The sequence below is a fragment of the Branchiostoma belcheri genome, unplaced genomic scaffold (assembly GCF_001625305.1).
Source record: "Branchiostoma belcheri isolate BF01 breed outbred unplaced genomic scaffold, Haploidv18h27 scaffold198, whole genome shotgun sequence".
Classification (NCBI taxonomy): Eukaryota; Metazoa; Chordata; class Leptocardii; order Amphioxiformes; family Branchiostomatidae; genus Branchiostoma; species Branchiostoma belcheri.
In genome coordinates, this window is record NW_017803468.1 from 96,643 (window position 1) to 111,389 (window position 14,747).

General features: G+C 41.3%; 1 protein-coding gene across 3 annotated transcripts in view; it reads left to right on the forward strand.

Moving 5' to 3' along the window:
* Window positions 1–7,144: 7,144 nt before the first annotated feature.
* LOC109468288 overlaps window positions 7,145–14,747 on the forward strand; it is a 20,770-nt gene continuing 13,167 nt past the window's right edge. For 2 of the 3 annotated variants that reach the window (XM_019766542.1, XM_019766544.1), the window contains exons 1-4: window positions 7,145–7,355; window positions 13,300–13,383; window positions 13,806–14,123; window positions 14,480–14,698. In XM_019766542.1, the coding sequence (XP_019622101.1) occupies window positions 13,305–13,383; window positions 13,806–14,123; window positions 14,480–14,698 (616 nt within the window). In that variant the 5' untranslated portion in view covers window positions 7,145–7,355; window positions 13,300–13,304. Of the gene's footprint in view, window positions 7,356–8,501; window positions 8,644–13,299; window positions 13,384–13,805; window positions 14,124–14,479; window positions 14,699–14,747 lie in introns of those variants that run through there. The other variant, XM_019766543.1, reaches the window with a different exon arrangement.

A 14,747-nucleotide genomic window follows, 5' to 3' on the forward strand; every position in this document is an offset into this window, starting at 1 on the left:
CTTGTTGTTGCATCTTTGTTCTCATATAGCTACTATATTTAATTCATTTATTTGAGAACCTTTGCCAGTTTTGCACTGGGGTAGGTTTGGAATAGTCCACTTTTGCGTGGGAGGGAGATGGACTGAAATATGCTGTATTTGCTCCCAAGCAAATGTCGGCCTTTCTAGTTATTTTAGCTTTATTACAGATACGTGAACGGCAAAAGGAAACAGGACAATGTTTTATGCTCCCTGACCAAAGTGAAATAAGATAAAAAGAGGGCATTAAAAAGCTAATAACAATAATGATTATAATAAAAAATAACAATGGACCTATAGAGAAATGATAAATCATTGCTAACAAATCGACAGAAACAAGAATTGAAACAATACTACATTATAATGACGATAATAATAACAATGTGAGAAACACAATAGCTCAGGAATAGCTACAAGAAAAAGCTAAATAGCTACATAGAAATACTATGTACAGTTATTGACGGTGGATGAGCCATGTAAATAATTCTTATGTTGCTGGAGTCAAATCTGTTGTTTGTAAAAGGGTGGCAATGGACTAGTTAAGCTTTTTAAAAGTTGATGATAGAGGCAGTGGGGCATAACTTTTAGAGGGTAAAGGCTTCCCAAATCTTTAGAAGAAGTAGTTTTTTTTTAATTAGCCGTAAAACACTTTTTCTTCGAGCTTGGCCTGTGTTACATAAATTATGTTAACGTATCCGTGTCATATGTGTAACATATGTGATGTCCTTTGAGGTTATCACTATATAACATCCTTTAATGTTATTAGCTTATTTTCAGCCAATGACTGCTTTTGATAGTTGAACCAAAGTCTTTAGGTAAATCTTTTGGTGGCTGTAACACAGTATCAAATTAGCAAGACAATTATAAATTGGCAGGACAGTATACAATTGCGCCAATCAAATTCGGTCGGCGAAAAAAATTGTAAAAAAAGCCCAATAAAATGTCTAAAGCAAGTTTCTTTGAGACTACGTACCAAATTTGAGGTGGCATGAATAGACTTTATTAAAGAAAAACATGCATATGCCTGATTTCTAAAAAAAGTGTATGTGTCAGGACTCAGAAGTACATGTGTGTCTAAAGTACTTACTTTACTTACTTAGTCCTCTTCTGAGCCAGCATGGCTCTTAAGGCAGAAGGAAGGTCTTCCATCTGGTCCGGTCCGCTGCCATCTTTGGTGCCTCATCGAGAGTGAAACCATGGCTCCGCACTTCTTTGTCGATGGTTCTTCTCCATGTTTCCTTCGGTCGTCCTCTAGGTCTCCTGCCCTGAGGCGTCCATCTTAGAGCTGTTCTGGTTATACTATCTGGTGGCATGCGGCATATGTGGCCTAACCATCTCCATCGTCTGTTTATCAACATTTGGTCTATTGTCATGAGTCTTGTTTTTAGATGGAGATTTCTATTGGAGATCGTTTTTGGCCAGAAGATTTTTAGTATTCTACGCAGACATTTATTTTGGAAGACATTAAGTTTGTTTTTGATGTAAGATGTCTCTTTCCAACATTCAGCTCCGTATAAGAGAACACTGAGGACGTTACTTCTGTAGATGTTGATTTCTGTCCTGGTATGTATTTGTTTGTTCTTCCATACTGGCCGGAGGATTGCAAAAGCTTGGTTTGCTTTACTGATCCTTAAGTCCACCTCCCTGTTGCAATCTCCATCTGCAGTTACTTTACTGCCCAGGTAAGTGAACTCTTTGACTTCCTTTAGATCTTTTCCATTAACCACAATTGGGGCATTGTTTGTAGTGTTTTTCCTCAGGACTTGTGTCTTTCCTTCATTTACTTTGAGCCCAATGGAGTTGGATGTTTCATTTAATCTTCCTGTTTTCTCTTGTGCATCAGTATGTCTGCTTGAAAGGAGCCCCAAGTCATCGGCATAGTCTAGATCTTCTAATACTGTATTGATGGTCCACTGTATGCCTCTGTTTTTATCTTTCGTGACATTCTTCATGAGCCAGTCTATAGCCAGAGAGAATAGAAGAGGGGATAAGATACATCCTTGTTTGACTCCTGTGTTTACACTGAACGGGTCTGTCAACATGTTGTTATGTATCACTTTACATTCAAAGTCTTCATATAATGTTCTAATAATGTTGACAATTTTTTGTGGAATTCCATAGTGTCTTAATATCTTCCATAATGACTCGCGGTGCAAACTGTCGAAAGCCTTCTCAAAATCGACAAAGACTACGTATAACGGGCTGTTCCACTCTTGTGTCTGTTCCAGTATCTGTCTTAAAACAAAGATGTGATCGTTACACGAACGTCCTTTTCTAAAACCCGCTTGCTCTTTTCTCATAATGGCATCAACGGCTGCTGAGATGCGTTTGAGGATGATGCGGCAGAAAACCTTGCAGGTAAGTGATATCAATGTTATACCCCTCCAGTTGTTGCAGTTCTGTAGATTTCCTTTCTTTGGAATTTTGCAGATAAGACCAGTTTTCCATTTATCTGGTATTTTTTCTGTGTTCCATATTTCCTGAAAAATATCTCTAAGAATTTTGGGAGTTATCTGTTCTTCTGCTTTGAGCATCTCCGCACTTATCCCATCCTCTCCTGGAGCTTTTCCATTCTTTGCCTTCTTTATTGCATCTTTTACTTCCAAGACTGTAATGTCATTTAGATTAATATCTAGGTCCGTGTCTGCCTCTGTAATATTCGGTAATGTTTGTGGCTGTGGTCGATTGAGAATTTCATTAAAATGTTCCCTCCACCTTTCTAGTTTAGCTCTTTCCTCAGTGATGGTGACCCCATCTCTAGTTTGTACAGGTTGGTCCTGGTTCGCGGTGTTGTGACCACATAGCTTTCTTGTTATACTATACACAGTTTTCAGATCTTTCTTCTGGGCCGCTTGTTCAGCATGTTTGGCGAGGTTATCTATAAACTTCCGTTTGTCTCTCCTTGCTGCCTTTTTACTTCTTTGTCTTTCTTTTTGTATTGTGTGTTGTATCTTTCTTTGAGCCTTGGTGATTTGGAGCTTAGTAGCTTCTTTTTGGTTTGTTTTCTTTCTTCAATTAGTCTCCATGTGTTTGTTGTGATCCATTTTGATTTGTTGTTTTTCTTGTACCCAATGGTCTCTTTTGCAGCATGTGTCATGGCTTCGTTAAAGCCATCGATCGTCATTATCTCTTCATCCTCGAGAATAGAGAAGCGGTTTTTCAACGCGATGCTAAAATCTTTCTTTACTTTTGGATCTTTGAGTGTGTCTACATCAAAGCGTCTTTCTCTGTGACTGCCGATCTTTGTCTTTCTTAGCTTGATGCTGATTTTTGCTACTACTAGTTTGTGATCGCTGCCTATGTCAGCACTTCTCATTACTCTTACGTCTAGGAGAGATCGCTTCCATTTGTTGTTCACCATAATGTGGTCGATTTGGCTTTCTGTTTTCCCATCTGGAGATGTCCATGTTAACTTATGAATATTCTTGTGTTCAAAAAGTGTTCCTCCTATAGCAAGATCATACTCCTCACATATGTCAATCAAACGTTCTCCATTGTCTGTCATACTGCCCATTCCATGATTCCCCATGTGTTTTTCTCTTTTTGTGTTGATGTTCCCGACTCTAGCGTTAAAGTCACCCATTAGAACCATTACATCATGTCTCGGTATGTCTTCTAGAACCCCCTGTAGGGCACTGTAGAACTTATCCTTATCTTCTCCATCTGCGTCATTGGTAGGTGCATACGCCACCACTACTGACAACTTTGCATATGTTGAATTTAGTCTCACATACAACAGGCGTTCGTTGACAGGTTTCCATTGTAGTAGTGTATTGGTGTACTTCTTGCTAATGATGAGAGCAACCCCCTCTTGATGTAGGTTATCTGTTCTGCCAGACCATATTATCACTTCACCCGTGTTAAGTGTTTGTTTCCCAGTATTGGTCCATCTAGCTTCTGTTACTCCTAGCAAGGCTAAGTTAAAGTCATTCATTTCTCTTACTGCTTGGGCTAATTTCCCTGTTTGGAAGAGAGTTCTCACGTTCCAGCATCCTATACGAATAAGCTTCTTTGGTGACAGGATTCCTGCAGTCGGACTGAAGACGTTCTCTCGACTTTGGTCCCCAGTCGTCATTCGACCCCTTCGGGTAGCATCGTTCCCATCGCCAGGTAGGTTAGATATGCTTCCTTCTGTTTCTGTAGCAAGTGTTGTTTTACAGGGTGGGGTCGCTGGCCCTACGCCTAACCTTCCTCCTTCTCATGCTGAGCGTGGTCCAGAGTCAGGAGTTGCCGCTGTCGTTGGCGTTACCCAGGGAGCACCACTTGGAGGTGACAGTCGGCCTTTACTCCCCGTGTCTAAAGTAGGTAGTGGAATATCAAATCACGATTGGCCTGTCATAAAGAAGTGTATATTTCGATAGGCTGTAATTTTGGCAGGTATACTGTTTACACACTCGATCTGGTTTCAATTTGATAAATGAAAATATATTAAATGATATGTTTTCCTTCGATAAACATAAACTGTTTTTCCCCAAAGTATGCATCAATGCTGAGACTTTAAATTTGTAGAAAATGAATGCCATGTAAAGAAGGCACAATTATTAATACAATCGGGATTGTGACGGGTACAATTCGTTGGCTCTCCAGGCAGCCATGCTGATGTTCGGCACTACGTAACAAAACATTCAGACATGCACATAGAACTAACATACGTAAACGTTGACTAAATTAATGATAATGCTTAACTAACAAACGTTTGGTACTTTACCTTCTGGATGGAAGTCTTGTCATGAAATATCGCATGGAGCAGAACTCTTTCCTGTCAACCGCTTGTACCTTCCTTCAGGTTAAAGTACAGTAATTGCCAAATGCAACTACTAACGAACCGCCAGACAAAGTGCCATGGATATATATATAACCTCGGAAAACGGATCACGCAGTAAAACCTTCCACCTGGGGGTTTCCCTAAGTCTCAGTCCTATACCGATGACCTGTGCTTTTGGCCAAAAGAAATCACTTCTACACGCTTAAATGATAGGAAGTTTCTTTGATATTGTTTCGATGTAATCTGGATATCCATGACTCAGTGTTTTACGAAATATAGTTATTTCCTCAACTGTGGGACTATTTTGTGGCGCAGCGATCCTGCGTCAATAAGTGAAGTAGGGCTGCGTTTCGTGTAGCTCTACTCTGAGGTGTTGATCAAATCAGGAAATGGGGTCTGCATGCCTTTTCCTCACAAGGCGTACTCAGTCCCTTTTCTGAGTGTTTCTAAGTTAATTACTCACAACTAACGTGGAATTATACCGGCATTTCCCCTTAAGTTAATACATACAAATGATTTTTTTAAATTTTTGACTGACCAAGCGTAAAGCCTTGCTATCGGCCCTCCAATGTAAACCATCAAGGTCAGCCTAAAACCACATTCAGACCCGCTGGAACCTGACCTAGGGGATTACCTGAACACACAAATCGTCAAGTATTAACCTTCACCACATAATAGGAACACTAAGTGTGGCTATTTACACTATATACACTCAGTTAATATATTTACGTCAAGTCTTTGCTTTTGCCTACATTTCATCCACAAGACGGCATAATGTGGTGAAAGATTTGATTTGATTTGATTTATTAGGCTGATAATACATATGTATGCAGCCAGGACTGCCCAACTAGCGATATGCGGAGGCTATTATAAAGGGCTAGCCCTCACAACAAGAACATAAACAATTCGGAACAGGTAACAGTTAACAGTGTCAGTTACACTTCAGATAAACATACTATTACATAACAGATGTTGCGGCCAAACGTTAACAAGCTATGATATCCGGCCTAGTCGTCGTGCGTTTACTACAATTACATTTATATGCCAGGTTAACATACTATAATTACATAACAGATGTTGCAATAAAATCTGGCCTAGACGTCGTGCATTTACTATGATTACGTTGTGCACTAAATATACATTGTTAATACAATTCTATTGAACTCGTACAGTTTTACTAAGTAGTTGTCGTCAAGTAGTTATCAAGTATTGTCCATAGTTTGTTTTTAAAGGAGCTGATGGAGCGGGTTGTTCTAGTTTCGCTAGGGAGAGTATTCCAGATAGTTATAGCTCTGATCACAAATGTTCTCTGAGACCTGGTGGCTCTACAAACGGGAATGGATATCCATTGTTTATCAGCAAGTTATTGGCAGGCATCTCAGTTTTGCGAGTCCTTTGATGTGTGGCGATTTGTGAGTCCAGGAAATCCCCTTGGTCACGGTACCGCGGGTCTGAATGTGGGACTATAGAGTGGCATTGACGATAAACTTGAGAGGGCTGGCAAGCTAACCATGCTTTAGGCTTTGTTCAAAATCGTCCATACGTATATATGCATTAAGGAGCATGGCCGGTAGAATTTCACGTTAGATTGATGCAGTTGACTTAAAATTACACAGAAAAGAAACTGAACTCGCCTTGATGGAAAAGACATGTAGACCCCTTAGCTTTTCAGCATTTTACAGATATAATAAGTCAAGCTTATAAGGAAAAATCTAAGATTCCATATACATCTGGATTAATCAACAAAGTATGTATGTATACGTAGGTATAGTATTAACGACATGTTGTCTCTATATATAAACGATGCGTTAAACATCAGTTGAAAGAACGTTACAAACCAGATGTTCCATGTCATAAAGAACACTAAAACTTCATTCCCTATTTGTTGTCAGATTTGTCCCATAGTAAGTCAATGAATTGTTGAGTATAAAATGCCCCAACACCTCAAAACACGCAGAAAAACAAGCTGTTTAACGTCAACAGGATACGTTTCTGCGTCATGCAAATTGGGAAATTCCCCCCCCCCCCCCACACACACAAGGCGCAATGCATCATGGGAATGTGAAACTCGTGAATAAGATCGTTGCGCCGCAAAATAGTTCCCCAGGTGAAGAAAATTTTAATACTTCGTGAAACACTGGCATTGATAGCGTCAGAAAAAGGTGTCCAGATTAAATTGCAACAATCTAACAACAATCTACGGACTTTTTTCTCTCCTTGAAACCTGCAAAACCTTTCATTGGACCGAAATTACAAGTCATCGCTGGGGACCGAAACTTTGGGGAACTCCCGGGTGGAAGGTTTTGCTGTGTGATCCGTTTTCCGAGGTTACAGTATATAAAGGTGGGTAGTGAGTGACCGGGTACCGAGAGCCGACCGGCGAGCGGTGCCGGGCAACCAGCAAGGAACGAGCTGGGTAGGAAGTAGGTCATAAAGCTTGCACTGGTCCGCCTGGTCTGACAAAACGGTGGAAATATAGCTGTACCTCTAAATCAACGCAAGAACATTCAAGCATCTGGCAGGAAAGAGTTCTGTAAATCTCACAATAATACATCGATAATTCCAACATCAGGTAAAGTACCCATACCGTTTTGTTATCTCAATATCTTTTTTTCCCACACGAGTTTCAGTACATTCAGTAATAATACATATATATATTTATATATATGACTTGGGAAATATAAGGAGTGAGATGTGCATATAAATGTATAATATGTACTTGCGTCTGAGGTCCCTCATATGTTCTCGATGCCGTTTATTACCTTCGACAAGAAGGTTCTGCTTTCGGTGTGTATGTGTGTCTGTTTGTTTGTTGACACCATAATTCAAGAAGCCAATAGATCTTCAGATTGTATCAGAGCATTTTCAACACATTTATGCTATTGATAGCCACCTTAACGTACACGTAACAAAATTAAGGCTACGGGAGGTACCGTACTACGGCTTGTTGTTCGGGAGTAGTTCAACAGTGACCGGGGCATAATCGGGGGTTACATTTCACTCAAATTTAACTTAAATTCTATATGATTCGTATAGAAAGGTAGAAGTTGTCAGGCTGCCCCAAAACTTAAGTCAACATTGGTCGGCTGATGTTTGGAAGCAAGGTTACGGGAAGGTCCTGAACGTGTGGCAGGGTACGGGGTTTTATTCACAATTGTTGTTACAACGGTGGAACACGGTGTTTTTGCAGTATTTGTATGTAGACAGGATCAGTTCAGCGGTGGATTGCCGCCTGGGCCATTCTGGCTAACACATCAGTGGATTTTCAAATCTTTCCAATCGTCAGTGAGAGCTTGACGTTACGACGGACATCGCTCACGACGCGCCGAAAGTGAAAGCATTACATCAGAAACTCGAAGTGTTCTGCGTCACAGAGAAGTCATTAAGTTTATGGCAAGATTGTACGCACTTGTTGGCCATAGATAATCACTGGGCACAAATCAAGGTTTAAGGTATTCTTTACCTTCATTTATTAGCAACTTATTGGTAGGTATATTACCTCAGCTTTGCAAATCCTTTGATGTGTGGCGATTTGTGAGTCTAGGGAATCCCCTTCGTCATGGTACCGCTTAAGTCACTGGAAATACCCACATTGTCTCATTGTTTATTTTGGCAAGTAGCGAGAAACATAACACCCCGCTTACTTCAGGTGCATTGTGCGAGCGTATATGTTTACTTACATACTCACGGGACTTTCCGTAGTCTTCAGAGCTTTAAATTGGCAGACAATACAGTAGCACTCTTGAGCTGCCAGAGTTTCTGACCAGTACGTGGTCTCAGTGCTGGAGTGTTTTTATTCTACTAGTTTTTGGTTTTTCCTTTCCTCCTCAACGTCTGTGCCTGCTTTACATCAATAGAAGGTAAGAGCCTCAGTTCTACTCTATTGTGCGTCCAGAACTGTGGGCGGTTAGGCACGGTTCTGGACAGTCTCCGCGTGTCCTAGAACGTAGATTTGCCCCAGGCACGGTTATGGACTACAACACCCTCGAAAATGTCCGGGACTCGCACACAGGGCATGTACAGGCGGCGTATATCCGGGACCTGCAGCTTTATCAATACGTCTTAGGGTTAAGTTTTCGTAAATATAAGATGCAGAAAGCCACATTGTCACGGTTTTTTTTAGCGCCAGAGTTTCAGTACTTTTTTCCCACAAGAGTTTCAGTACATTCAGTAATAATTCATATATATACTTATATATATGACTTGGGAAATATAAGGAGTGAGATGTGCATATAAATGTATAATATGTAGTTGCGACTGAGGTCCCTCATATGTTCTCGATGCCGTTTATTACCTTCGACAAGAAGGTTCTGCTTTCGACGTGTATGTGTGTCTGTCTGTTTGTTTGTTTGTTTGTTTGTTGACAGCATAATTTAAGAAGCCAATAGATCTTCAGATTGTATCAGAGTATTTTCAACACATTTATGCTATTGATAGCCATCTTAGCGTACACGTAACAAAGTTCAGGGAGTAGTTCAACAGTGACGGGGGGTTAAATTTCACTCAAATTTAACTTAAATTCTATATGATTCGTATAGAAAGGTAGTAGTTGTCAGGCTGCTCCAAAACTTAAGTCAACATTGGTCGGCTGATGTTTGGAAGCAAGGTTAGGGGAAGGTCCTGAACATGTGACAGGCCACGGGGTCTGATTCACAATTGTTGTTACAACGGTGAAAAACGGTGTTTTTGTAGTATTCGTAATATGTAGACAGGATCAGTTCAGCGGTAGATGACCTTCTGGGCCATTCTGGCTAACACATCAGTGGATTTTCAAATTTTTTCAATCGTCAGTGATAGCTTGACATTACGACAGACGTCGCTCACGACGCACCGAATGTGAAAGCATTACATCAGAAACTCGAAGTGTTCTGCGTCACAGAGAAGTCATTAAGTTTATGGCAAGATTGTGCGCACTTGTTGGCCATAGATTATAGCTGGGCACAAATCAAGGTCTCAAGTATTCTTTACTGTCGTTCATTAGCAACTTATTGGTAGGTATATTATCTCAGCTTTGAAAATCCTTTGATGTGTGGCGATTTGTGAGTCTAGGGAATCCCCTTCGTCATGTTACCACATAAGTCACTGGAAATACCCACATTGTCTCATTGTTTATTTTGGCAGGTAGCGAGAAACATAACACCCCGCTTACTTCAGGTGCATTGTGCGAGCGTATATGTTTACTTACATACTCACGGGACTTTCCGTAGTCTTCAGAGCTTTAAATTGGCAGACAAACTGTAGCACTCTTGAGCTGCCAGAGTTTCTGAACAGTGCGTGGTCTCAGTGCTGGAGTTTTTTTTATAGTAATTTTTGGTTCCTTTAATTCCTCCACAACGTCTGTGCCTGCTTTACATCAATAGAAGGTAAGAGCCTCAGTTCTACTCTACGGGATAAGGCCCTCTATTATATGTCCAGAACTGTGCGCGGTGAAGCACGGTTCTCGACCCGCGTGTCCCAGAACGTAGATTTGCCCCAGGCACGGTTCTGGACTACAACACCCTCGAAAATGTCCGGGACTCGCACACAGAGTATGTACAGGAACCCCGGTATATATATCCGAGACCTGCAGCTTTATCAATAAGTCTTAAGTTGCGTTTTCGTAAACAGAAGATTAAGAAAGCCACACATGTCACGGCTCTTGTTTTCGCCATTTTTTCCATGGATTTTCCACATGTATTTCTATGGTGCGCATTTTTCTTTTGTTCAACCTTGCCTAGGAATATCAAGTTTTAAGTGCTCGGTCGACAACGCGGACTGCATACTCGTAAAGCTGGTGTCACATTTCAAAGGCCTGTTCGGCATGTTCTCGGTGAAGACGCCGGCAGGCGTCATGACGCCGAGCGTGCGCCGGCTGTCAGGGTCACAATTGAATATTCTTTCACGGCTTCCTGTCGGGGCACTGAGGCGGCTTCTATTTAAAATTCACAAAACTTTTGGTCGTCCCTTTGACGGTCGGGTTCTGTTAGGAACCTTTCCGGTGCCCGGTCAGTCTCCCGTCTTGACCCGTGCGGGATGCGGTAGGGTGCCGACTGGCTCTTACGTTCCGACCGGGCAACTACAGGGTCCCTGGCGGGGTCCAGGGAGGATCCTGGCGGGTCCCAGCCTGCATGGTACGCCCCTGGCTGGTATGATGGGTTTGCCCCTGGTTGATGCGCAGACTCGGATATGGTCACTACGATTCACTGATGATGGAGCTATGTCGAGAACATCATAATACCCTCTATAACCACCTTCTTGACTTCTGAACAGTTAAAGCACAGATCATTACACGTGACGTCATAATCTTGGACAAGTGCCAGTGCGGCCGCCTGGCGGGACGCGGAGGCTAGGTTACGGCTTTGTCCTGTGAGGTTACGGCGTCGCTTCGGTGTACCTTGCCCGACGCGGGACCCGAAGCGATTTTAAGTTTGAATTAAAAATCAATTCGGTGACCGCGCGGGGCCAAAAATAGGCCGACAGCCGTCGGGAACCCCGCCAGTCTCCGTCCAGGTCCCGTTCGGTAGTGCCGAAAAACGCGCCGAGCGGGTCCCTTTCTTGAATTGTGACCTAGGCTTAAAGCATACTACTGATTATAACGTTATTAGAAACCAGCGCGAAAACGTAGGTAATGCTGAGGTCACAATTCCCACACGGGGCCCGGCCGGGTAGCTTTGGGGAACGAATTATATGATATAAAAGACAACAAAACATAGAAAAGTTCTTAATAACAGTCATGGGCACTATTTCTTTATATTCTTGATATGAATTGTTAATTTCTCGTTTACAAGAAAAGCCCGGCCGGGCCCCGGTTTGGAAATGTGACCTAAGCATTAGAAAGCTTTTCCGGGGCTTACATGTATAGAAGATAAGATCACAGCCTGTGAAAATTCAATTTTTACTTAATATTCTATAATTTTTACTTTATATATCTACTGCAACGGTGTACATGTACATGATCTGCTAGTATTTGAGGAAGGACAAAACACATGGAAAGGCACTGTCCAAGTATGTTTCTGTGGTGCTCATTTTTCTTTTGTTCAACTTTGCCTATAGGAATTTGAAATTCCGCTCGGTCGACAATGCGGGCTGTTGCATACTCGTACATGCATTGCCGGGTATTTTTTGTCCGCCTCATAAAGAAAGAAATAGTAGAAGAATGTTGCCTAGTGCTGTTTATTTTTTTTCTATTTAGCTTCAATTGGCGGTTCTCATGCCATTTCAGCTGGTGTTCCTGGCATTGTCACGCATAAAATACTCCGTAAAGGAAATGCTTCACTATAATGTGGGGATGTAACTTAACTCTACCTTATATATTGTTCTTAGAAACCAGCGCCCAAACTTAGGTAAGAAAGACCCATGTTTTACCGGGATGTATAGAAGATATACAGATTGTGAAAGTTGAGTTTGTATGCGTACTTGATATTTTCGCCAGCTAGAGATAAAACAGTTCCATGGCACTTTTGCACTTTTCTTTCGTCAGACCTAGACAGTAGATTATGCAGGCGGGTGTGTGTGTGATGGTTAAGTTACCATTCATACCTATCAAGTTACCTCTAAGACACAATGGTGGTCTTTTCACTTCAATGAAGCATGTACATGACCTCTAACTCAGGCAGAATCGTTGGTAGGATCTTACACATAACACAGATACAAAACACATCACATATAGATTGCACATATCGGTTACATTGGTCTTATTATTTCTCTCATTGCTGATTTCTGAGAAGACTAGGACAGGCCCACTTAGGAGTTAATTCTTAGCCCTTGTTGCAAATATGAAATTTAATATCACACCTTCCCCTGGTGTGCCTCTAGAGGCTGATGGCAAGGCTACCTGATCCTTTATATATGGTGGTAAAAACTGTTTTCTGTGTCAAAATGAGTTACACGACCCCATATCTTCGCCAAATAATGATGTTATTGTTTACATAGAATTCGTTACCTTCATCGAGAAGTGTTAGGTACACCACATATAGGTATGCGATTTTTAAACGGTTGAGACTCAGGATGTGGTGCATGTATCATCATGATATCTTAGTGGTAGGTTAGGGTTCGGACAACAAAGGTCAAGATCAATAATTGGTAATCTAGCGGCTTTATATGATACTGCTACGGTGTACATGTGTGTGATATAGTGTTGTGGACATGCTACCGTTTTGATATTTGATACGTTGGGGTTGTGACAGCAAAGGCCACAAGTATTTACGTTTAATTTACGAATGCCACCCAATCCTGATCATTCTATCATGTCCTACCTTGGTTCTACGTTATATGATGTTAAGGTTACTATATTGTTTCACTTATCTTGGAAGTATGACTTTATGTATCGTGTATGTTATTTAAGTCACTTTAATTTTGTATCAATTTGTTATTTGCATAGCGTATTTTGTAAGGTGTGTTGTAATTTGGACTGAGTAGATTTTTACGTTAGTGGCTTTTATTTGGGGTCCCACCCCAGAAATCATTGAAAACGCCATTAGGCGATACGAAACAAAAAACAAACCATTAATTATGCTTAATTGTTTGATTCTGCACAGTGATAATGACAGCCATCATGGTAAAACGTTTACAACTCCTTCTGTTGCTTGTCGTGGGTATGGTGCAGGTGCCAATGCTGGAGGGTAAGTTCTGTTTATCTTTTACTCTCTAGTACGCAGATATTGGGAAGGAAAATCATAAAATGCTTTAACTATGCCTGTTTTTATATCGAGCAGACAGAGTTTATACCCTGGTAAAACATTGAGATAGAGAGTGGGGGATATTTCGTCTTTTGTGTCCAAAGCCAGTCAAATTTTTCATTCTGATAAGACAAAATCTGATACTGAGGACTTTTCATTCTGATTACACAAAATCTGATACTGAGGACTTTTCATTCTGATAACACAAAATCTGATACTGAGGACTTTTCATTCTGATAGCACAAAATCTGATTCTGAGGACTTTTCATTCTGATTACACAAAATCTGATTCTGAGGACTTTTCATTCTGATTACACAAAATCATCTGATATCGGTTCTTGACGATTCGTTTCCCTTGTTCTTAGGGTGTCGTGTCGTCAGCATCTCCAACAATCATCCTCCAAGCCACGCCTCTCTCATGACAACCTACACCCGGACCAACATGACATCATCTGGGCGTCCCGTGTACAAAAGCGACACCAGCGACTCGTACCTGTACCACATCCCTGCCCGTAATGGTCATTCTGCCCGATGGGTTGTTGGGAAGACCGTGGGTGCAACAGATGGATACACCATGTTCGTGAAGAGTGACCACTCTAACGCGGACGAAATCACCGGACAGTTCTTCACCCTGGTACATGGTGTTTGGAAAGAATCAGCAAATGTTAATGCATCATGTGCAGGTAAACTAAAAAAAGTATCATGTCAGAAGTTAAGGAGATAACTTCGAATTTTTATCGCATTTCTTAATCTATACGTAGTAATAATTATGACGAAAATGTACAGAATGACACTCTTTTAATGTCTATGTTAAAACTGTATGTATGTATGTATGTATGTATGTATGTATGTATGCATGTACTCGTATGTATAAAAGGAAATATATAAGAATAATTTCTAAGAATAAGAATATAAGAATAATCTTTTTATCCAGAACATCTTTCAAACATTTTCCAGGATGCTGGGTTGTTTAAAAAACCCTTTTCTCGTAGTCGATGCTACCCGAACGGGCCTATAAACATTTATATTTACCTTACAGTGGAGAACGTTGCCCTTGGAAAACCGGCCTCACAAAGCAGCACAGCTACAGATGGGTCCAATACGGCGGGCCTAGCCGTGGACGGAGAGAAGGGAACGTCTGTGCCGGATAACCAGTGTACCCTGACCAACCCTGAGATCAGCCCGTGGTGGGAAGTGGACCTCGGCGGAGACTGGCCGATTGAAACCGTGCGAGTTCTCAACCGCGGGGACTGTTGTGGTAAGTTTAACTTAGCTTTTGTATTATATCCTAATCCTATTCAGACCGG